Source organism: Lactuca serriola, chromosome 2 (genome assembly GCF_051521515.1).
Source record: "Lactuca serriola cultivar US96UC23 chromosome 2, Lser_US96UC23_V15, whole genome shotgun sequence".
NCBI lineage: Eukaryota > Viridiplantae > Streptophyta > Magnoliopsida > Asterales > Asteraceae > Lactuca > Lactuca serriola.
In genome coordinates this window covers 205,190,163-205,214,655 of record NC_136409.1, presented here as the reverse complement: position 1 = coordinate 205,214,655, position 24,493 = coordinate 205,190,163, and the positions used below count along the sequence as shown (strand labels likewise).

The window sequence follows — 24,493 nt, the reverse complement described above, 5'->3', positions numbered from 1 at the left end:
CACAAATCACACAAAAGCAATAAATATGGGTTTTATTAAATCTCAAATAACCAATTAGACTACAAACCTCGATACCATGAATATTTATTCATTATTCATCGATTCCTAATATGACTAGTATCATGGTCAGACTGCTAATCCTTTAATTTTAACACAACTATTAAGCAAAATTTGATCTTTATTAACCCTAATGGTCATAGGAGTTAAATCATGCATAGAATGGTCATCTACTCATGCACACACATTAAAGTTCATCAATTTATTTCCTAACCCTAGGTTTTGGTCCAACACTAGTCATAATTACCAATGGTCATGGACAACTATGATTCAAATTAACACAGTCAGAATGGTCATCTAAACTCTATTAATTCAGCAATAAGGAACAAAGTAACAATCTTTAACACATATGGATCTTGCAATCAAACTTGACAAAATAAATTAAATAAGAATAAACAATCCAAATAGCAATTAAACCATAAACTCAAAGATTCATCAAATCATAAACACAAAGTAGAAGGTTTTAACATCTAAATCAGAAAGTAAACACATAATGGAATCATAATGGAATGCTAATCATGGCCAGAACAACAAACCACATGATTTATGACATGGATCCACTCTCTAATCCTCTAGATCTTCGCTCATGTAAGCTTAACGGCCTTTCGGCCGCCTTTTTGACCCTCAAAACGACATAAGATGTGTTTCTTATCGACCAAGGAAGTATATAATCCGTAATCCCTCTTCTAGTCCACCCTACATTGCAATATATAAGTTTTGGAATCGACTTCCGTACAAAATTGCGTTTTCCGACTTTGTGACCCATCCGTGAACGCTGGGCGTTCCCCCATTACGTTGGGCGTAATGGGCCTTTTCAACAACTTCTTCGCTTTTTGCAATTCAGCTCTAATTCCAGTCTTTTTGCTTCCTTTTTGTTCTAGCAAAAATTTAAACCTATAAAATGTAAATTTAAGCATTATCAATACCTTTTAGTTCTAAATAGCATAAAAACATAGTATAAAATAATAAGAAAACACCATGAATATATGTATAAAATAGACATTATCAACATGTTACAAGAATATACATAGACTGTTTTTTCAGGTGTTAATTATATGCTAATGGGTTAGAGAGGTTTAATGTTAACATTATCTTTTACACTATAATTATAGGTTTTAGCATGCAAGATAGTATTATGGGTTGGATATGGTCTTATAACAACAACAGTAATATGTTCATACGATATCATTGTACACTAATACTATCCATATATGATCTACATGTAAATATATTATTTCATGCTAAAACTGTATTTTTTTTCTTATAAAAACACTACTCATATCATATTAGCTATATATCAATGTGACCATGTGAATATGTGACAACTTAAAGATTACGCTCAATCGAATCATGGACTAGACAAGGATTATAGTTCTAAAATTAGGGCCACTTTTTTCGATTTTCATAGTATCTAAAACTTATACTATGATTTCAATGAAAATATATTGACTTCATGCATGTAGAGTTAGCATAATATCACCTAACTCACCACCAAATGGTTTTTAGCTTAATGGTATCAAGTATGTTGTAAAATTATCATTCCCAATTAGTTAAGGGTTTATGTCCCATGACTTTATGGATGACGCCTGATTTTGTACTAGCGTTTATGATTATCACCCTGGAGACGTTATCCGACACTAAGTATGATTCTCACATATGATCAAATAAAACAAATGACTCTTTGGCTATGACATAGAAACTGAAAATCGCGTTAAACCTACATTTTTTTGGTAAGTAAAAGAACTTAACTGATCATTTAGTATGATAGAAATGGATAATGAATGGAATTGGCAATTCCATTTGAATGAAGAAAAATTAACTGTTTCTTTTTCCATTCCATCATGACATGAAATGACAAATTGCAATATAACTATTTCTATTCATCTTGTTGTGATCATCAAGAAGATGTTGCAATAGAGAAGAATCAGAAGATGCGATTTGATGCCACCTGATGCGATTAAGAAGAAGAAAGAGACCTCGTGAGATTAAGAAGATGCCTTGTGATTTAATTTAAGATTAAATTAGGAAAGGGGTATTTTGGTAAACTTATATGTAATTTTGAATTTTATATAATTTTCTTAAGATTCATATAAATCTAATTAAAAATGATTTTAGACATTGATGTAATTATTATAATTTTAGAGGGATATACACATAATATTAAAGTTTATAAGGATATTGAAGTAATATTGAAAGTATAGAAGGACGTGAATGAAAGTTTCACTATAATTTATCAATAGGGACCCATGTGGGTATCGGGACGAGATTGCCCACCCTCGCCCTACCCCCCGAAATTAAAACGAGGAATAACCTTGACCCCGCCCCCGCCCTTATCCCTGATTTTTTTTAAGTAAATACCCTCGTACGGGACTGGTTCCTCATGATAACGGAGTCATATGGGGCCTTTTAACATCTATATATGAATTGATGTGTTTGTGGCCTCTTACTTAGATGATTAACCGAGTCTAGAAATGAACACCGAGTTTGTAACATAGAAATTATCCTCATAATACATTCTCTCTAGCCATGTAATATTCACGTCGGCATAAAAGTATCAGATAAGCCTCTTAAGATCAACATTAAGCCTCTCTTATTACCAATGTTGTAAAAATCCCGACTAGGTCCCGATTAAATCTCCGATTAATCCTAGGCACTACTCGGCCGATTAGAGGGCATCTAGCGATTAATCCTTGCATACACAATGAGTGAAACAGTAAAACTCGATGAAATTTTAACACTTTGAAGAAGTTATATCTCAAAAGAAACTATTTAAGGTATGATTAGTCTTTTATTAATCATAATAACCTATTTTGTTATGATATAAGTGGTATTTATGAACTTTTATATGATATTAGTCATATTTAATTTTTTTAAATTCAACAAATTAGCAATTAATGGTCCCCGATTAATCTCCGCCTAGCCGATTAATCCCTTAACCCAGTCCACCGACTAGCTAACGTCAAACGATTTTTACAACCTTGCTTATTACTAATAATAATACTGTTTTTTGAATAGTTTAGTAGGTTTGATGGTATGATGTATACAAAATAAATTTAATAATATTTTTTAAACAAAAACAAAACTTTGTCATAAAATACACAAAGATTAATCATTATTTAAAGCCTAAAGGAAGACCAATGTTTTAAAAACCGGTTGGACCAGATAGTGGTTCAATAATGATTAGTTTATGTCAATTTCTAGACCGGATCAAATCAGACAGTTTCTTCAAAAACCGGGTTGAACCGGTGTGAAAGAACCGATAAAAAGTTGTTTGAACCGGTTTATTAGACTTGTATATTTGAATTTCACTTATAACGTTAAAAACAACTCATTTCCAAAACAAATTGAACATTCTCAGAGTGTACACAACTCGAAATCCGACATACACCACTGTGAGATGTAAGAAATTTCTTGGTTGAATCGACAGTCGAACCGGAAATCGGTCCCATGTTGTTCAGTATTTGGATAAAACCGAATTGTCCAATTGGGCAATTTGGATCAGATAATTTGGTTCGGATATTCGGATTTTTGGATTGGTTTTTAACAAAACCGAATTGTTATTTTTGATTTTGGATTGGTTATGGTTTATAAAATAAGAACCGAATAGTCCAAAAAAACCGAATAACAGTTTATTATTTATTTATTTTTAATATATATCTATAATTATTTATTAATTTTGTAATTTTTTTTTTGAAATAGGTTCAAAAAGTTTCACCTAATAAAAAATATTAATATGAATTTTCTCTCAAAAGTTTTTTATCTATAAAATATTAAAATATAATATACCGTCTTAATAATTGTTTATAAATTTCAAATCGTAACTAAATAATTAGTTTTTGCATCTTGTGTAAAATTCGGTAATATTATAATTATATGTTGTTTTAAAATGTTTCAGTTTTTAAAAACCGAATTACAAAAACCGATCCAACCGAATTGTAATTGGATCGGATCAGACCAGATTTGAATTTAGTTTGGATTATTCAGATCTATGATTTGAAAACCAAAATTAATTTGGATTCAGATTTGATCAAACCGATCCATCCAAACGAACACCCCTAAGTCCCAGATCGATTCAACTAAAAACGAGTTTTTAAAGACTCAAACTGAGTTGACAAAATATGATTGCCAAGCCATAATAAGGGCAATCTACCCTAATAAATGAAAATTACTTTGCCACATGTCCTCTTCTCATTCATTTGGACACATGACATTTTCTAGAAATTTTAAAATTTTCTATTTTTCACTTGTCATTTTATTGTATTTTTGATTTTATTAAATTAAAATCCACATTTAATATATAAGGTAATATATATGTAAGGTATTTATTAGAAAATGGTTTATATATGTAATGTATCTAATGCATTAAAGTCTCATTAATTTTAATAATTCAAAAAATTTCTTATTTTTCTTATAAATTTAAAGTTTTCAAATTGTTAAAATTTTATATTTAATTTTTTTTAAATAAACCTATGTAATATATGGGTCTCACACCTAATACTTAAAATAATAAATCTTTTTCAGAGACACATAAAAAAAAAAGGAAATTATTGTACCATGTGGATGTAAGCTATTTGAACTAAGTGTTTTTATTTTATTTTTAAAACGATTTAGATAACCACATCTATCGGGAAAAATAATGCCAACTTGTCTATCATTAGTGTTAATTTATTTGTATTGTCATTAGTAATTTTGTATACAAATTAAACATGAAGATATCCGTTGGATCACCCTCCAAAGGGAGTGAATAAGTTTAGTGGTTTTGTTTCATAGAAATGCTTGAAATGAAAATTCAAATTTCATTTGATCCAATTCCTAACTTGTATGTGGTTGTCAGGTTGTGTGTAAATTGAATGTAAATTTATCTAAATATTATGGATAAAAATTAAAATATATTGGTTATATCAATAAAAGAAATAAGAGTACTTTGCTATTTTTACAGTGTTTTTTATTTTATATTGACAATTTATTTGCCTATTTTAAACTATAAAGAATATAAATTTATAGTATAGAAAGTGTATAGCATATAAGTTCAAAATCGAATCATTTAAAATAAAACGTTGGTCTAATATGCTCATAGAACACGAAGATTCCATACCATGAAGCAACCATCTTGTGGGATCTTCATCAGTTACGATTTTCTAATATAAGTTAATCAAGTTTAAATTTATTATTACATATACTTAAATCAATTTGTATGTTTGTATCTACTATAATAAATAAAGATCTTTTGTCACATGTTATATTTATATTCATTTTGTCACATATAATTTTATAATTATTTTAAATTAATTTTTATTTCACATGTCATTGTCATTTTATGGTTTTTATATTTTAAATATAATAATAAATACATATAAATTTCATTAATGAATTTTTTCTAATTTTAAATTACTAAATTAAAGTTTCATTAATTTCATTTATTTATTTATCTAAATTATTTGTTTAAATTTTAAAAGAGAAAAAAAATACTTTAATTTTTATAATTTAATATTTTTCTCTTTTTTCTTATAAATTCAATCTTCTCAAATATTTTGAATTTTAGATTTTAATTTTCTTTTTAAATAAATTCATTTAATTCATGAGTCTCATACCTAGTAAAATATTAAGGTGATGTGATCCATTATGTAAAAATGTTAGTGTTCAACAGCTTGATAGCTTCTTATTTTTTATGTCTTTCTATATCACACATTACTGCATCCCGAAACATATGTATTATTTTTTATGGTTCTAACATAAATACATAACGTTTTACTAGTTATATTTTAAACTAATTTTAACTTTTAAGCCTAACTAATTACAAATATTGATAAACTTGCTTTGTACTATGTAACCTTTTTTTGTAATTTACAGTGTTATATATATATATATATATATATATATATATATATATATATATATATATATATATATAATCTGTCTTTAAATTTCAACTATGCTCACGATGAGACTTGAACCCTCGACCTCAAGAAATGAGTTCAACATATGGATCTACAACTAATATTCTCAAATTCTTTGATGATCAATGGCTAATTCAGCTTCTAATGGGACTTAATGAATCCTACAAGATAATCACGGGATCTGTTCTCATGATGAAGCTTCTTCCTAGTGTTTTAAATTCTTATTATCATACTATTCAGGAAGAAAGTGAAAAAGGGATCAACATTCATTCTATATTGGGAAATGATACAATTGCTATGCAGGTTTCGTCTGATCCTAATTTCTAAAAGAAATTACTCACCTGAAACTATTGTAAGAAACCGGGACACATAAAGGCTCAATGCTATAGGCTCAATGGTTTTCAAGGCAATTTAAAAGATTTCTGACTTTTTTAAGAAGTCTTAATAAGGAAGAAAGTTTTACATAGACGTAGTGGGTAAACGAGCAACAAGTTGTGCTGCAAGCCCTTTTTGGATGACAAAACTAATTCTTTTAAAAACAACATATATAGATCTTTGAGTCATAACATTACTATGCATGACCCGTTAAACTCTATTAAGTAGGTCCATAACTTTTGGCGTAAGGAAACCGAAAGTATCAAATACAAAGGGTATAAACGTGTGTTGATTTTCCATGCATGCGTTCTCATGTTTTGCCACTTTGTTGGATGCAGCTTTTAAAGCAGTTTGCCCCACAGTTAAAACCCTACTCCCCAAGCCCACAAGAGGGGAAACCCCTATTAGATCCACGCATGAATGTTTTCCTCTTCCAAATACTAAAACATTAGCTGGCCTAAGTGTTGATCTTCCTTCCAATGGGTCAGTCAGAAAATTCACAGGTGCCTCTTTCTTGACAGAAACCCCAGTGCGCCTAAATATGTCGAAAAGAACATCCCTAACCAGATCGTATCGGTACTTGAAACATGGGAGCTCTTTACAATGAACTACATGCTCCCCAAAGGAGTCTAAGCATACATTGCGACAAACAGGGCAAGTCTCGTCAACCGAAAATAAAGGGATCATAAGGCGATACTTGAGACAATTTAAAATTCATAAAGGGCAAGAAAGAAGAAGTGAAGCCAAGCGTTCAAAATGTTGTTAACACAAAGCCTCCAATAATTTCTCAAGATCAGTATCAGTAGTTGCTTTAACTTCTTAACATCAATTCCTTGTCATCTCCTTCTATTTCTTCTTTCTCTTTAGTTACTGATGATGCTATGCAACCTGAAGGTAAGCTGTAACACCCGCAGAATCGGGCTAGTTAATTAAGATATATTAAGCATTAAAAATAAATTTTTGATAAAATATTATTTTGGATAAATAATCTTAAACAAAGTTATAGTATATGTGACAATGATTCCATACATATAAGGAAAACACTAAAATCCGACTTTGTATGAAGAAGTTATGCTTCTTCGAAGTTTGACGATTAAACCGGCACCGCTTTTCGTATCGTAAAAAGTGAATTTTTGATAAATTACTTTTAGCTTAAGTGATCTAAACAAAAGTTGTAGTAGTCATTAAAACAAAAGCGTGCATATAAAGAACAACCAAATCTGACTCCGTGAGAAGAAGTTATGATATTTTGAAGCTTCAGGGCAACAGTGCGGAGACATAAATTGAAATGTAAATTGGTTGATTTCCAGCCAAACTATCTAAATGAGATTCAAAGATCTCGTTAATAGGAATTTGTTGATATAGAGACAGTCGAGAACGAATGTTGTATGCAGAAGATATGAATTTTAAATGAAGTTTAGCAGTCTAAATGTTCTAAAAATAATAAATAAAAAATAAAGCGACAATTTGCTGATGGATTCTAAACTAAAGTTATAGATCACATCGATATCTACACGTGGATATAAAGAAAGTCAAAACGGAGTTCGTATGGAGAAGTTTCGAATTTTTAAAGTTTATCGAGTGCAGTTCGCGCAAAAAGGGGCGATGTCACACTTATAGAAGGTGGGGCGTGGACCGCCATTTTTTGACATGTGTCAGCACCATATGCATCCTTGCTATGCAGGGAATTGCACTTTATTACACAGGGCGTAACTCCCCAGAATTTGCCTATAAATAGGTTGTAACTCTCTTTCATTTCCCTAACAACATTTCTACTCTCCCTCTCGAATCTCACTGCATTTGGCCCCATAAATCTCTAAAATTTAGGATATTTTGGCAAGATCTGAGATCCCTGAGAGCCCAACATCTAGTATCTATCAGTCCGGAGCTCGGCCAACACATTTTTCCCCGTTTTCGCTAAAACCTCTGTAAGTTAAGCTACACTCTTTTGCTTTCAGTGTAACTTATATTTATAGTCATAAGTCATTATTATGAACTTATAAATAAGATTTATTAATGACTCCAATTCATATATTGATTGATCTAATTATGGTATAAGTGTCTAGAATGGTCATGTTGGCTTGGTTGTTGGATTTCAAAAAGGTTATACGCCGAAATGGTCCCGCCTCCCAATTGTCCTGCCTGGCTTATCCTTGATAGAACTCTCGATTTTATTGGGATCAGTGAGGCATCTAGACTAGCATTAATCACCAGAGAAGAATTAGACTAAGACTTAGTGTTATTCCTACCTAGGTCACGTCAGAGGAAAACATAAACTACCAAGTTGAAGTTCTACGCAAGTTTCGAGGCATCCACTTTTATCAAGTGAGTGCATAGTCTCTTTCATAAACATGATTTAATACAAATATTTATTAAAATACTAAATATTTGCTGAAATTTGTATGTAAATTATATGTTTATTTCCACGATTATATGTTAGGATATATATATATATATATATATATATATATATATATATATATATATATATATATATATATAACGTGCTATGTGTGAACCAGATATGGTTCTATTTTATGTTAAGATAAATAGTTAATATTATATAATAATATATGAAGTAGCATTGTTGCGAAGCTAAATGGATAATAATACCTAATACTCTCTCTCTCTCTCTCTCTCTATATATATATATATATATATATATATATATATATATATATATATATAAATTAAATATAAGTTAGTGTAGCCTAAGAATAGAATTGGTATCGGAAGTTGGTTACATGCATTGTAATATGGTCTAGGAATAAACTCAGACTTATGGAAGATACCTAGTTCAGTTAAGTTTGATATTGGGTAGTCTCATTAGGCGAATGTGTGTAAGATAGGATCGGGGAGTAAAGTTGTGTTCCATGACACTTTTAGGTGTCGATGTACAATAGCTCCGTATGGTACATTATAGTATTCCCCTTGGATGACCAAAAATTATGGGGTCAAGATCAAGAAACTGTAACAGTATGTTTGGTCACCTCACAAAGTAGGTGACAACACTTGATCATTCTAGATTGTCTTGTGAATTACGCTGCTAGTGTGATCTAATTACTCACAGACGTAGATGAAATGAGATATAATATTCACCTAATACTCTGATGGCACATATGCCTTCATGAATTTCACTCGCCAAGGAACCCCTAGCTGTGTACGGTTCATCAGGCAAGAAAATTTATCCCAAATAATCGTGGACTAGAATTTGTGAGGATCAGTGGGAATGAATATGTAGGAATGTAAGACTATATGGATATTGTATGGTAATGGTTGGTTTTTGTATTGTCCCAAAAACTCAGAACCAAAAATTTTGTTTTTATATTAAATAAACAATCATCCAAACATATTTATCAAACCATAAGGAAATCAAAGTATATCAATAATCATCCAAATATATATCAGAGTCAATAAAGTGTAAAAACATGGTGTGTGCAATGCGATCATCTTGAGCCTTTCCCCCATACATCTGGAAGTACCTAAAATATATATTAAAAAATGTAAGAACAAAGCTTAGTGAGTTCCTCAAAATACCGCATACCATACATATCATACATACATTGGGCCTCACCCTACATCCATCGGGCCCCGACTGACACCGGGCCTCACTAGATATTCATCGATCCCCACCCTGTACAGATATGTTAGTAGCATGCGATGGGCCCCACCTGACGTGTAACATCCCAAAATTCAAGCCCGAAAATTTCATTTTTTAATTAATATGTTTAATAAACATTTTACCAAAACATTGTCGATAAAACAACACCTTACAGAATCATAATGTTGTCTCTCAAAGCATGACATCAAAAGTAATGAAAATCATAGTACAATCCCATAAACTCAATGCGGAAACCATGTGTGTGTGATGCGCTGCTACAATGCAGTGTTTTAATTATCCTCGGCGCACAAGTCGACTCCCTTCGACTCCTCGATTCCTACACAACAACCTTTAAGTCAACACAGAGCACACGCAACCCTAAACAGGGTTAGTCCAAGTCCAGTCAAAGCCAACTTCAAGTTGACCTGACTCGCCGAGCTGGGCAATCAACTCATCGAGTCCCTAACCCTTTACTTGTCCTTATCTACGTCTCGACTCGCCGAGTTTGGCATTGACTCGATGAGTTCCTCTCTTGTATGACCATCGCATAAAACTCATCCGACTCACCGAGTTGTATGAACACTTGTCGAGTCCACCTTTATCAGATGAACAAGTCCTGTCCTCGACTCACCGAGTTGCATAAACAACTCGTCGAGTTCATCTTCAATCTTAAGAAGATTGCCTTGGACTTGCCAAGTCTGTTCTAGTACTCGTCGAGTCCCATGAACTCCAGGTCTAAAATTATGTCCAATGCGTTGGGTCACTCTTTCTGTCCGGTTTCAACCCTTTTACCACTCAACTGAGTTCTTTTGACTTTCAATAGATATGGGACTCAAAACCTTGGACTCGTCGAGTCCCAGGAACGGACTCGTCGAGTCGGTCACGTCCACACTCTAAATCCTCGATTTTTGATGTACAACCTTTGATCAAAAGATAGATCCAAGCTTCTACAATCGATCTAGCACGTAAAGTTACAAACTTTACGTGCTTGCATGGGACTTTGAGCTCAAAAAGACATAAAACAAGCTCTTATGATGCATGGGACCTTTCATGGGTGCAAAAGCAGTCCCCAACTTCCTTGTGACTCCCTTAATGACGTGATTCAGAAGCTCTAACCCCCAACCATGTTTGCATTCATGGCTGGCCATAAAAAATGGCTTATAAAAGCCCTAAATCTCCCCAAAAAGGGATCTAACAAATGAAAGAGCAAGGTTACAACTTTTTACCTTCAATGAACTGTAGAAGGTGCACAAACTTGGGTTCCCTTGGTCTCTACTTGCTTCTCAAGCTTTTCTCCTTACTTCTTAAGATCACAAGCACCAAAATCCACCAACAAGGCTTAGATTGCTTCAATAACGGCTAGGGTTTCAATGAGAGGTGTTCTTGGAGCATAAGGGACATTGTGACTGACATAACATTGTTTAAATAGGGTGCAAACCCTCAGATTAGGGTTTTTGTCCATACAAGGTCTACTCGTCGAGTCCGGGACCCGAATCGTCGAGTTCATCACTTAAATCCCGCGTCCCGTCCCGCTTATAGTCAGCGGGTTGGTCCTTCAACTCGCCGAGTCCAAGGCCAAAAATGCAAAATACTTAGAAAGAAATATGTACCAAGACCCAGGTGCTACATGACGCACTCATCAGCCCTTGCCTGGCATTGGGCCCCGCCCGACATACATACAAACACAAACAATACATGCAAGAGTCACACAAACGGTTAGCATACTAATAATAATAGTCCATGGGCCGTCATGGGTGCCTTCGACCCACCAAACACTGTAAGGAGACTCACCTTAATCCGCTGACAATCAAATAGATGCTCAGGCTACTGATTTAGAAAATCCATGCACTAAATATGATCAAATAATACTCTAATTAATAATTAATTCATTAACCATGACTGATGAACAAATCCATAATCCCGATTCCTAGGGTAAAAGACCATTTACCCCTCAAGGCTAAACTCCGTCAATCCAAGCCCAAACCCTTAAAATGGTCCAAAAATCATTCTAGGGCTACAGTTGGTAGTACCCCCGCTTACTTAACCTGTACCCCCCGCGTACTCAGGTTGACCAAAAACAGGCTTCAAACTCAATACGCACAGTGTACTCGGAAGTACGCCCAACATACCGGTAAGTGTCCCAATCCTTATCCAAAGGTCTTAATCCCTTAAGACCTTAACATCCAAACCTCAAATCTACATCTAATTAAGGTCTTAATCCATAAAGCTGGCAATTTTACTCACTTGCATGTCTTAATGGGACCCAACGCTAAACCCTAGCTTCAAAATCACATAAAAAGGCCAACAACTCAAGCATGGGTGAACTTTATCCCTTAAGATCTGATTTTTATGACTTCAAGCACTATAAAATGTTCAAAAGGACTGCTCAATTGATCTAGAGTAGTCCATACTCCATAAGACCAATGTTTTGGGACAAATAAATGCATAAACAAGGACATAATGAGATCTAGAATAAGGAACTCCAATGTATGAACTTGATACCTTCTAAAAAGATGCACAAGGGGGTGTAGAATCTGGATCCAAGGGATTGAATGCACCACTCCTTCTCCAAGGAACTTCCTTCACCACCAAGAACCACCCACAAACACCACAAAATCACAATAAGGCTCAAGAACACTCAAAAGAGGGCTAGGGTTTCAAAATGAGACTTAAAGGGGGCTATGGAGGCTGGTAAGGAGAAAACCTTGGGCATAAGGTTGCTTATGTAGGGTCCAAACCTTAAAAATTAGTGTTTGTCCCATGACCACATATGCCATGCGTACCAAATATACGCCCAACGTACGCGCAAACCCTTCATTCTTTATTAAACGACATTAGGGACCAATCTTGCAAAACATTTATATACTAAGGGTCAAAATGAAAAATACCTTGAGTCGGGTGTTACAGTTTTGTAGATATAATAATTATAGAATATTATCATATCAATATTTTGGGATTGAAATCCTTATGTATCTTACTAGGTTTCCCCAACCTAACCCATTCAGTTTATATGTGTCACAGGTATTAGGACTTAAGCTACTAGAACTTGATTAGGATGCTGAGTGACTAAGAGACAACCTTCAATAGTATTCAAGACAATCAAGTCTTTACGTTGTAACTTATGTATCTGTGGTGATTATGACATCCTTAGGATTTTAACATTTTAAAAACAAAATGATAATTTGTACTAGGATTTTCGGCAAATATAAATAAATGATTTTTAAAGCGTAAAGAAAAATTTTAATTGGTTCTGAAAATTAGAAGATTTGACATAAACCTTTTGATTTTAAAATATTTGTTGTAAATGTTTACAAGTCTTCACCATTTTTAAAACAACATTTGTCCTGGATAGTTGACTCTGGAGCAACAAACCACATATGCTCCAACAAATCTCTTTTCTCTTCTCTGTTCAAACTTTTACAGACTCAATTCATTGATCTTCCTAAGGGAAATGATGCTATTGTTTCTTTTATTGGTAATTTCAAATTGCATGAGTCTCTCACCCTTCTAAATGTTCTTTATGTGCCCTATTTCAAATACAATATTGTTTCTATCCCCAAACTCACATCTTATTTAAAATTTTTACCATCTTTACTAATTCTTAATGTCTGTTGCAGGACATTTTAGTAAAAAATAAAGTTGCTCTTGGAACTTTTTGTAAAATATTAAGTGATCTCTATGCTTTTGATCATGATGTAATACATAAAGATCTTTCCTTCTGTTTTTCTGTACTGAATCATGTTCATGATTCTTCTTTCAATGTAATAAAAACTACTTTTAATGTTGTTCTATATCATAGAAGATTTGGTCACTTCCTATCAATAAACTGCATTTTCTTTCTCTTGTTGATAATGCACATAATCATAATCTTGAATCATGTCAAATCTGTTTTAAAGCAAAACAACATAGACTTCCTTTTCCCACGAGTATCTCTACAACATTTTATCCTTTTGATCTCATTCACATTGATATTTGGGGACCATACAAGAATTTATCTCATGACAATTTTAAATACTTCATTACTATGGTGGATGATTTTAGCTGACATACGTGAGTTCATATATTAAGTAACAAGAGTTATGCATTCACTATGATAAAAAAAATCATTACCTTTGTTCAAAATCAGTTCCATAGGGGTGTAAAAGTCATAAGAATTGAAAATGCTTTTGAGCTTGGTTCTAGTCATGAAGGGACAACTTTTCTTCAATCCATGGGAATCGTACATCAAAAATCAACCCCTCGAACACCTCAACAAAATGGTTTGGTAGAAAGGAAACACAGACACATTCTTGAGGTGGCTAGATCATTGTATTTTCAATATAATTTATGTAATACTTATTAGACTAAATGCATTAAGATTGTAGTTCATCTTATAAGTAGAATACCCACAAAAGTTCTTAAACATTCTACTCCTTATTAACAAATCATGAAAGAAAAGCCTGATTTATCTCATTTAAAGGTTTTTTGATACCTTTGTTTTACCTCTACATCTCTAGTTGGCAGGGACAAGTTTATGTCAAGGTCTCATCCATGTGTTTTATTGGGATATCCAACTGGACATAAGGCTTACAAGGTTTTAAATCTTGTGAACAAACATGTTCATATCATAAGAGATATTGTTTTCTTTGAAGACATATTCTCTTTACACTCGTTATCAAAGCCAAATGCCCCTTCCATTCCTTCTTATATACCTATTAATTCAACATATTTTTTAGATTTGAATTTTACCTTGCTGTCCCAAAATGACGATGTTTCTTCTAATTAGTCTTCTGCTCCTCTATCTCTAACTCTTGATGTTGTTGATGGTACCAGAAGACTAACAAGGGTTCATAGAGCTCCTGCAAGGTATCAGGATTTTGTATGCAATAATGTGGAACCTTATCATCTATGTTGTCACACAATTACCAATCTATGCATTCTGGATGACAAATTTGCTCTCAATACACAAACTGTCCCACCTGATGCCTGTGTATTTCATTCTCAACTACAAGCTCTTGAGCCTGCCTTTTATCATCAAGCTAAAAGAGATGAAAATTGGGAAAATTCCATGTAAAAGGAACTTCAAGATCTTATTGAAAACAAACCATGGTACATTGTGAAACATCCATAAAGGCAAGAAACCCATTTCTTGTAGATGGGTTTTTAAAGCTATATACATAGCAGATGGTTCCATTAAGAGGAAAAAATCTAGGCTTGTTGCCAAAGGTTTCACACTATCAAATGCATTGTCTCACTAGCTATCAATATAGGTTGGCTTATTCAATAGCTAGATTCAATAACGCCTTCCTTCATGGTGACTTGCATGAATAATTTTAGATGAAAGTGCCACATGGATTGTCAGTTAAATCACCTAGTCTTGTTTGTAGATTGAAAAATTCCTTATATGGTCTCAAACAAGCCTCCATGACAATGGTGCTCTAAACTTTATGATGCTTTAATAATACAAGGTTATACCCACTCTTAAAATGATTATTCCTAGTCTCTAAAGAAATATGGTGATTCAATTGTTATAGTTGATGTATATGTTGATGATATACTAGTAACTGGAAACAATCTAGAAGATATTTCAAAATTGAATACTTTTCTTGATATCCAGTTTAAGATTAAAGATTTGGGACAAATCAATTTTTTTCTTAGACCTAAGTTCAAAACAGCATCTGATGGAACGATTGTTCATCAAGTAAATTTCATCAAAGAGTTTTTGGCTCTTTATTCCGTGGAATATGCAACCTCTGTTTCTACACTTGTTCCTTCTAAATTTAATCTCATACCAATTATGGATAACCCGTTACCTGATCCCACTGTATATAGTCATCGTATAGGTAAATTAAATTTTCTCTTAGACACAAGGAATGACCTCATATATATTGTTCAACACTTGAGCCAGTTCAATCAGACACCATCTCAACCTCTTGTCCAATCACCGAGAAGTCTGTTAGTGGCTTTTTTATACTCTTTGGTGGGGCCCATATCTTATGGAAATCAAAGAAACAGTTGACAATTTCATTATCTTCTGCAGAGGCATATTACAGGTCCATGAGAAGAATTTGCTATGAATTAGTTTGGTTAAGTAGATTGTTCAATGAGCTTAATGTTTCCAATATTTGTCCAATATCTCTAAAATGTGACAATCAAGTTGCCATATACATTGCTTTAAATCCCATGTTTCATGAAAGAACCACACACGTAGAAATTGGCTGTCATTTTATACAAGAAAAGTTACAAGAGGGTTTGATCGCTTTGTCACATGTTAAATCTGAGGATCAACCAACCAATGTTTTTACTAAGTCTTTGAATGGAGTATTAAATGACAAAGTTGTTTCCAATCTGTATTTACGGTCTATAGATCGAGATGGGGGGGGGGGGGGGTGAAAGACTCGGTAACTCAACAATTATGTTAGTTAGAAGTCTAGGAGTAGTTTCATCTTTTACTAATTGAAAGTTTGTTAGATTGGTTAGAAAAATTATTTAATCAACCCTTTGTATATAGATTGCTCATTGTAATTTGTACAGTAGTAATGAATCAATCTTTTGCACATTTCTCTTTCTCTCATTCGTTTCACTCAAGTTTATGATAACACCTTATGGCTTGTGAGATATCTAGACGTAAGACTTTAATGAAAATGAATATGTGAACCAAGATTCTTTGTAAAAAAAGTCTTATAACACTTCATTGTTTTTAAGTTATTTTAGAAGTAACCTATGACGATTTCTATGTCTTTGAATTTGTATTGTCTACACTGAAGGTTAAATTGGATTAAAGTTTGCATTAGTTTCTTTTTTCATGATGTTTCGTTTGGATTGAAGTAATTTTTTTTTCCTTTTAAGGCTCCAGGGAATGCAGAGACGACGACAATGGTGATGCTTTTGGCCTAGTTTATAGGTATGATGGATTTATGAAAAATATGAAAAGTAGGGTTGGGTGAGGTGAGGTGAGGGTGTGTGTGGTGGTAGAGAGAAAAAGAGAGAAGGATGCACATGCATGCTCTTAAAAAATGAGAATATAAGAAGTTTCATAAATAGTTACTATCTGACTTAGCTTTCACAAATCACATCAAGAATTGGTAAACGATTAAGACTTAAGAGTGAAAAAAACCTTGCTAAATGGCATACATGAAAAGTTCCTATTTTAATAGACAAAATAATGATTTTAGGATAACCTATCTTTTTTTTTTTTTTTTTTTTTTTTTTTTTTTTTTTTTTTTTTGTTTGTTTAAAAACTTGAGGATTTTAGTGTAGATTTTCCAAAATAAAAAAATTTTCAACTACCATATAATTTTACCAAACATATCGTTATTAGTAAAATCCCAATTTTGAGGACTTCCTTTATACAAAGGGAGTTGATTTATCCACCTAATGTTTTTATCAATCCACATAAAATGTTATATATTGACAATTATGCCTTTGATTTTAATTTGTAAATATTGAATAGAGAAAAACATCTTTTGTTTCAAGCACACATGACCAATAGTTCATAACCTAACCTTTGAAACATCTCTTGTAATGCCTCTATCAACAATTTAGCCCAAATTACATTTGAAATTATCAATCAATCATCAGGCTCTCCATCGTCATCCGTTTTAGAGTCTAAAACTCCAACACCGATCTTTTGACATTAAGCTTCAAGCTCTCCATCATCGATCTTCAGGCTTTAAGCATTGTAATTATCGATCTTCCAATTTATCGATTTTATTGTTGACTTTATTGTCCTTTATTTGACATGTATGAGTCTATTATAATTTTCTTCTGCTCTATTGTTTAGATTTGCCTCTTCAATTTCTTTAAGTTATTTGCAACTTTTTGGCATGCATTACTCGCTATTTGTTTTGGAAGGGATAAAAAAACGTTACATGTTAAAACCATACACTGCTATTATCTTGCATATCAACTGTTTGATCATATGTTCATTAGAATTTTTGGGTTGTATTCGTTAAACATAGGTTGTGAATTGGGAACAACATAATTGGATTCGGTTTTGCTTAAAGAAGATTGTTGCACTTAATCGTTCATTCCTTGAAGTTATCGTTTCAGAAAGGGCTGCAAAGCACTATCAAACATCAAATTTGGAGTTATTGTTTAGGAGTGGGCTGAAAAAACCAACGTCGGTTGTTCATCGTGCGTCTTTTAGAATTTCTAATCCTAAAATTTTATGTCTTCAATATGTGGAAATTAAAATCAAGAGTAGAATTACCAATACATAATATTTTTTATGGATGGATAAAATCGTGGATAAATCAATTCTCTTATATTCAAATAAAGTACGATAAGTTGTTTAATCTTACGCTATAATTGTAAAAATGAGGTATTTGGGAATATAAATAGTGCTTGAGAAAATCTATATTTATACTATATAATAAAAAATATTTGTCATATCTTGTATTTTAAGAGATATAACTTATAAAACTTTTTATATAAATCAATTATGTATAAATAAATCATTAATACATGTCAAAATTTGAAAGACATAAATTAAAAAAAAAAAGTTATTATGAAATTTAATTAGTTGAAAATGACATTTTTGAAATACTGAATTCATGTATATAAATTATTTTAGATATCTTATTCTAGATATCATTATTAATTAATTTATATCATGAGTCTGAACCGAAAATATAAATATAAGGTTTAAACATCAATATTTTACTTAAAGTTGATAGTTATTTTACTATTTAAGATTTAATTATAACATCTAACAATTATTTTGTTTCTATTATTTTAATAAAATTTTATAATTATATATCGAATGCTCAAAGATATGATGTTACACAAGAAAATAGAAAAAAAAATCGATAAAATGACATAATGATTTAACATTGTTCAATCAATATGAACATGATAACTATTCTATTAATTAAGTGTTCAAGTGATTATGTTGGAATCCCTAGCTATAAGTATAGGGGTTATACAAGTAAATTTTGAATAATTAAACATACCACTACTCAATAATATTATTAAATTTATTAGATTATTTTTAATAATAACCATAAAACATATAATGTCAAGAGTTATACCACATAAGAAAACAACTAGTCAAAAGAGTTATTTGTTGTAACTGTTTTCTACGGACACATCTAATTTTTATTAACTATTTTAAATCTTTCTATTTTTGTCACATCATCATGATTTTATTAAATATTCTATCTATTTTTTTTTATATTTTGTTAAAAATACAAATACAATTATAAAATTTAAAAAAATGATTAAACATATAGTTATAAAGTAAAAATTAAAAAAAAAACAACACCTTAAAACTTTTAAAAAAACATTAGTAAAACATTTTTTTTAAAAGAAATATTAACCATATATAGTTATAAAAAGTGTTATTTTAACAATATAAATAGATATTTAAATAACACTTTTAACGTTTAAACACTAATCATATATATAGTTAATAATTTTAAAAAAAAAATTAATACTATCTTAATGTTTTTTTAAAATTCGATGTTCATTTATTTTACTAATTTAACAACTGTTTCTAATTGTAAAATCTTTTTTCAAATAATCCTTATTAAAAAAACTACAGTTGAACATGACAAAAAATCTAATTTTCTTAATTTGATATGGTTTGTTGATTTTTTGCAAGTTAAGGGACCACAATATCATTTAGCAAAAATTAAGTGGTAAAAACGAAAAAATACATCAAACAGGCAACAAACTATTAAAAACAACCAAGTATTATTGTCACTAAACAACCCACACAAATATATTGTTCATCAAAATCAAAATATGAAAATAAAACACTTCATCACAACCAAACCAACGACCATAACCTGTGCCACCGTCTGTCAAGCACCCAAGTATCAACCCGGAAACGTAACAGAACCACCGTTCCAAGAAACAGCGGTAAAAGATGACACCAACCACAAAAAGGAAACACACAATCCAAAATCATAAACAAACTCAAAAGCAAAAAACCAAAACTCACTCTCAAATCCAAATCCATAAACGAACCGGCGGTTCATTTCTTCTTAGCCGCCGCCTTGGTAATCTTAGCCCCGGTCGGATCCTTCTTGTCCACACTCTTAATCACACCAACAGCCACCGTCTGCCTCATATCCCTAACTGCAAACCGACCCAACGGAGGATACTCCGAGAAAGTCTCCACCACCATCGGCTTAGTCGGAATCATCTTCACCATCCCCGCATCACCATTTTTCAAAAACTTAGGTTCCTTCTCGAGCTCCTTACCAGACCTCCGGTCAATCTTAGTCAACAGCTCAGCAAACTTCACAGCAATATGAGAAGTATGACAATCAAGAACCGGTGCATACCCGTTTCCAATCTGACCCGGGTGGTTCATAATAATAACCTGAGCAGTAAAACTAGCCGCACCCTTAGCCGGGTCATCTTTCGAATTCGAAGCAACATACCCACGTTTCAAATCCTTCACAGCCACGTTTTTCACATTGAACCCGACATTATCACCGGGTAAAGCTTCCACAAGGGCCTCGTGGTGCATCTCAACAGATTTGACTTCAGTTGTAAGCCCGGTTGGACCGAAGGTGACTACCATACCCGGTTTGATAACACCGGTTTCGACCCGACCCACTGGAACAGTTCCGATTCCGCCGATTTTGTAAACGTCTTGAAGAGGGAGACGGAGGGGTTTGTCGGATGGGCGTTTTGGTTCGTTGAGTTGGTCGAGTGCTTCGAGGAGAGTGGGGCCCTTGTACCAGTCAAGATTTGTTGACCTTTCGATCATGTTGTCGCCTTCGAAACCGGAGATTGGAACGAATGGAATCTTCTCCGGGTTGTACCCGACTTTCTTCAAGTATGAAGAAACTTCTTTAACGATTTCATCGTATCTAGCTTTGGAGTATTTCGGAGTAGTAGCATCCATCTTGTTGCAACAGCAGATCATTTGCCTGACACCGAGTGTGAAAGCTAAAAGGGCGTGTTCTCGGGTTTGACCATCTTTGGAAATACCAGCTTCAAACCCACCGGTGGTGGAGTCGATGATGAGGACAGCGCAATCGGCTTGAGAAGTTCCGGTGATCATGTTCTTGATGAAGTCACGGTGGCCAGGGGCGTCGATGACTGTGCAGTAGTACTTGTTGGTTTCGAATTTCCATAAAGCGATGTCAATGGTGATACCACGTTCGCGTTCAGCTTTGAGTTTGTCGAGGACCCATGCGTATTTGAAGGAACGTTTGTTCATCTCAGCAGCTTCTTTCTCGAATCTTTCGATCACACGCTTGTCGATGCCTCCTAGCTTGTAGATTAAGTGGCCGGTGGTGGTTGATTTTCCGGAGTCGACATGGCCGATGACAACGATGTTGATGTGAACCTTCTCTTTACCCATGGTGAAACTGAGTTTGTTGCTAGAATTAGAGAAAAGCCAGAAAACAGAACGTAAATTTAATGAAAACCAATATGATAATCGCATGCATTGGAGGTAAAGTTAAGTTACAGAATATTAAAACTAAAGCATATTTTATATATTTCAAAGGAAATCGAGCATCGGCAATAGCGTTCTACACTTTTTCAAACAAAATCATGGTGGATAGAAACAGCGGACAGATATAAGAACTTCAAATATGAATGAAAAACACTAATTTAGTATTTAGAATTAAAATCGAAGATCATACGTTACATAGTAAGTACTACTTAATAATCCGTAAATCAACATGTAGACGTAAAAGAATAAATGTGATCTCAAAATAATCAACATCAACGAAACGAAGTGATCAAACTCAAAGGATCTGAAGATATCATATAATCATTGATTATGTATCTCGAAATACTAGCTATCAAAAAAGCTTCATACAGTTAAAATTATGATTACACAGCTAAAAATTATGAAAAACAAAGCAACGATAAGATAAACTCGTCAATAAAGAATATGATCAACATGAGTAGATAACTACACATGATCGAAACTTATAGTTCCATAAGTTTACGACAAAATAATCAATAAACAGATCAAACGATTAGTTCAAATGAATAAACGGAATAAGGAACTTAATGAATAATTAAACAATGAAGCAGAGATAAAGAATCGAAGAAATCAAACCTTGATTTTCTCCGATGAAGAAATAGAGAACCACCGAAGAGCAGAAAAACTCAGCGTGCAGAGAAGAAAGGGAATTGGGAAATTTATATGTGTAGGGTTTTTCTGTCGACCGCTGGATCAGCATTGATCTAACGGTGTATGTAGGTCACATCCGTCTTCATCGCCACGGCGGTTTAAAATATTCCGAATAAACCCCTGTTGAACTTGGGCAGCACGCATATAATTTTAGCCTATTAAAATATGTGTGCTTGAAAAACTAATATAAAAAAAAAAGTTATTCATTAAAATATTTTACTTTGAGATTTATCGGAATTTAAGCAGAGGATCACAATAAACGTGATCAACGAATGCCAATTCGCGATAATGTTTGGTCTGACATAAAACATATCGACATCAATTTATTTTTTGTAAAAATATTATGATAAATTTACCTTGCACGCATAATAGACTCGATAATGATTAGTGATTCGCAATATACAATTTTCCACAAGAATATTTTTGTTTTACTCGTTCACAACTTCACATGGTACTATAACTCAACTCAACCATGTATACGTACAGTCATCATTTATTATCGTTAAAAGTAGCAACATAAAAGGTTTGGAGATTACATCTTCATGTATTTATGTAATATTTACAATGAATTTTTGGCTACTTTCAAATTGTTGGTCTTTCATTACCATATCAATTCGATTGTTTTTCTATACATCAACATATACATATATTGTCCCGAGTCTGATATGTTGGTGATCCACGTTTCCCTCGCATCGTTACTTTTTTTTTTTTCTTTTTTTTTTGAAACGGCGTTACTCTTTGTGTTTAAGATGAATGTTAATGCAGAAAAATATAAACATGGAACTTATAGTGATCTAAATCTAAAAAATTCATTAGTCATGTTTGTACGAATATGCATCTTCTTAGATTTAGAGAAATACCTTCTTCCATAACATTTTTTATATTATAAAGCCAAAAATTTGTTTACAACAATACTCAAAGCAACACATCAAAAAGCTAAATCAGTTGTGTTTATCGATGGCCAACTATCAGCCCCATAAAGCACCACACTCCTAGTAAATCGGTTGTAAAGTCTCTATCTGAAGATTATACTCAAACTAGGCGAATGCCCGCGTGTTGTGCAGAAGCATCTATATAGCTGAAATCTTTATAAATATATATAATTTTTTAAATATAACAATAATGTTGTTTTTAAATTTGATATAATAATTTATATACTAAGTTGATATAATATATTGATTATTTTGAATTATATGATAATATATACATCTATTAAAACTGCATAATCTCAATCTTTTGAATGACCTTTACCCGTGGGTTGCTCATGAATAAAATTAAATATGATATGCAGTTTAATGTTATGTATAGTTGTTGTTATTATTAATTAATTTTTTAAATTTATTTGTTTAACGTTTTAATTTCTATCATTGTAATTATTTAAAACATCAAACAATTTTTTTAAAGGTAACAATATAATCATTTATATAGAGTTTTTTTTTAACTATTGTTATTGGAAGTTATTTTAAGCAACTTATTTCAAACTTTTAACGATTATAAAAATCTATTTAAGAAATATTTTAGTTAAATTGATATTACAATTTAGTTTTTGCATTTAGCACGACAATTTATCACTTTTAACTATTCACAAAATATTCATTGAGTTATTTAAGTGGAACTAAAATTTATATTGAAGTTGACCATATAATGTTATACTGTATTTAAATTAAAAATTTAAGTATTTTGTCCAAACTGTTCAAAAGTTGTAGCTTTAAATTGATAATGGTTTACATACAACAACATATTAAATCTAATAAATTAAGTATAATATATTAAAAGTTAAAGACATAGCTTTATAATTAGAAGTAAATATATTATTTTAATATTGAAATTTAGTTTATTTATTATTACACTTTAGGTTTGATACTTATATAACCTTATTAACCAACTAATAATTATTATTAGAAAGACACTACAATTTATCACATTTAACTATTTATAAAATATTCTTTAGATTGTTTAAGTTGAATTAAAATTTATATTTAAGTTGATCATGTAAGGTTATATTTAAATTAACAATTTAAGAATTTTATACAAATTGTTCAAAAGTTGTAGCTTTAAAATGATAATGGTTTACATACAACAACATATTAGACCTAATAAATTAAGTATAATATGTTAAAAGTTAAAAACATAAGTTTATAAGTAGAAGAAATATATTCTTTTAATATTGAAATTTAGTTTATATATATTTACACTTTAGGTTCTATATTTATTTAACCGTATTAACTAACTTATAATCATTATTAGAAAAAATTGAAAAGTCATGAGAGTTTCAAATTAATGTGGTAATAGGAAAAATGAATGAGAGTTTCAAATGAATATGGTGAAATGAAAAATGCTTCCTTTATAAGTATACTAGGCGAATGCCCGCGCGTTGCGCAGAAACACTTATATAGTTGAAGTCTTTACAAATATATGATTTTTTAAATATAACAATAACGTTGTTGTTAAATTTAATATAATAATTTGTATATA

General features: G+C 32.0%; 1 protein-coding gene across 1 annotated transcript; it reads right to left on the bottom strand.

Annotated features, from left to right (window-relative positions):
• Window positions 1–19,586: 19,586 nt before the first annotated feature.
• Window positions 19,587–22,087, bottom strand: LOC145088232 (elongation factor 1-alpha). Its single transcript, XM_079026485.1, has 2 exons — window positions 21,944–22,087; window positions 19,587–21,251 (listed from the first exon to the last, which is right to left on the bottom strand). Exon 2 carries the CDS (start codon window positions 21,230–21,232, stop codon window positions 19,889–19,891), a length of 1,344 nt encoding a protein of 447 aa, XP_078882611.1. The 5' UTR covers window positions 21,233–21,251; window positions 21,944–22,087; the 3' UTR covers window positions 19,587–19,888.
• Between the last annotated feature and the right edge of the window lie 2,406 nt (window positions 22,088–24,493).

Excerpts from the sequence above, each read along its gene's own strand:
- LOC145088232 (XM_079026485.1), bottom strand. The coding sequence starts at position 21,232 with ATGGGTAAAGAGAAGGTTCACATCAACATCGTTGTCATCGGCCATGTC.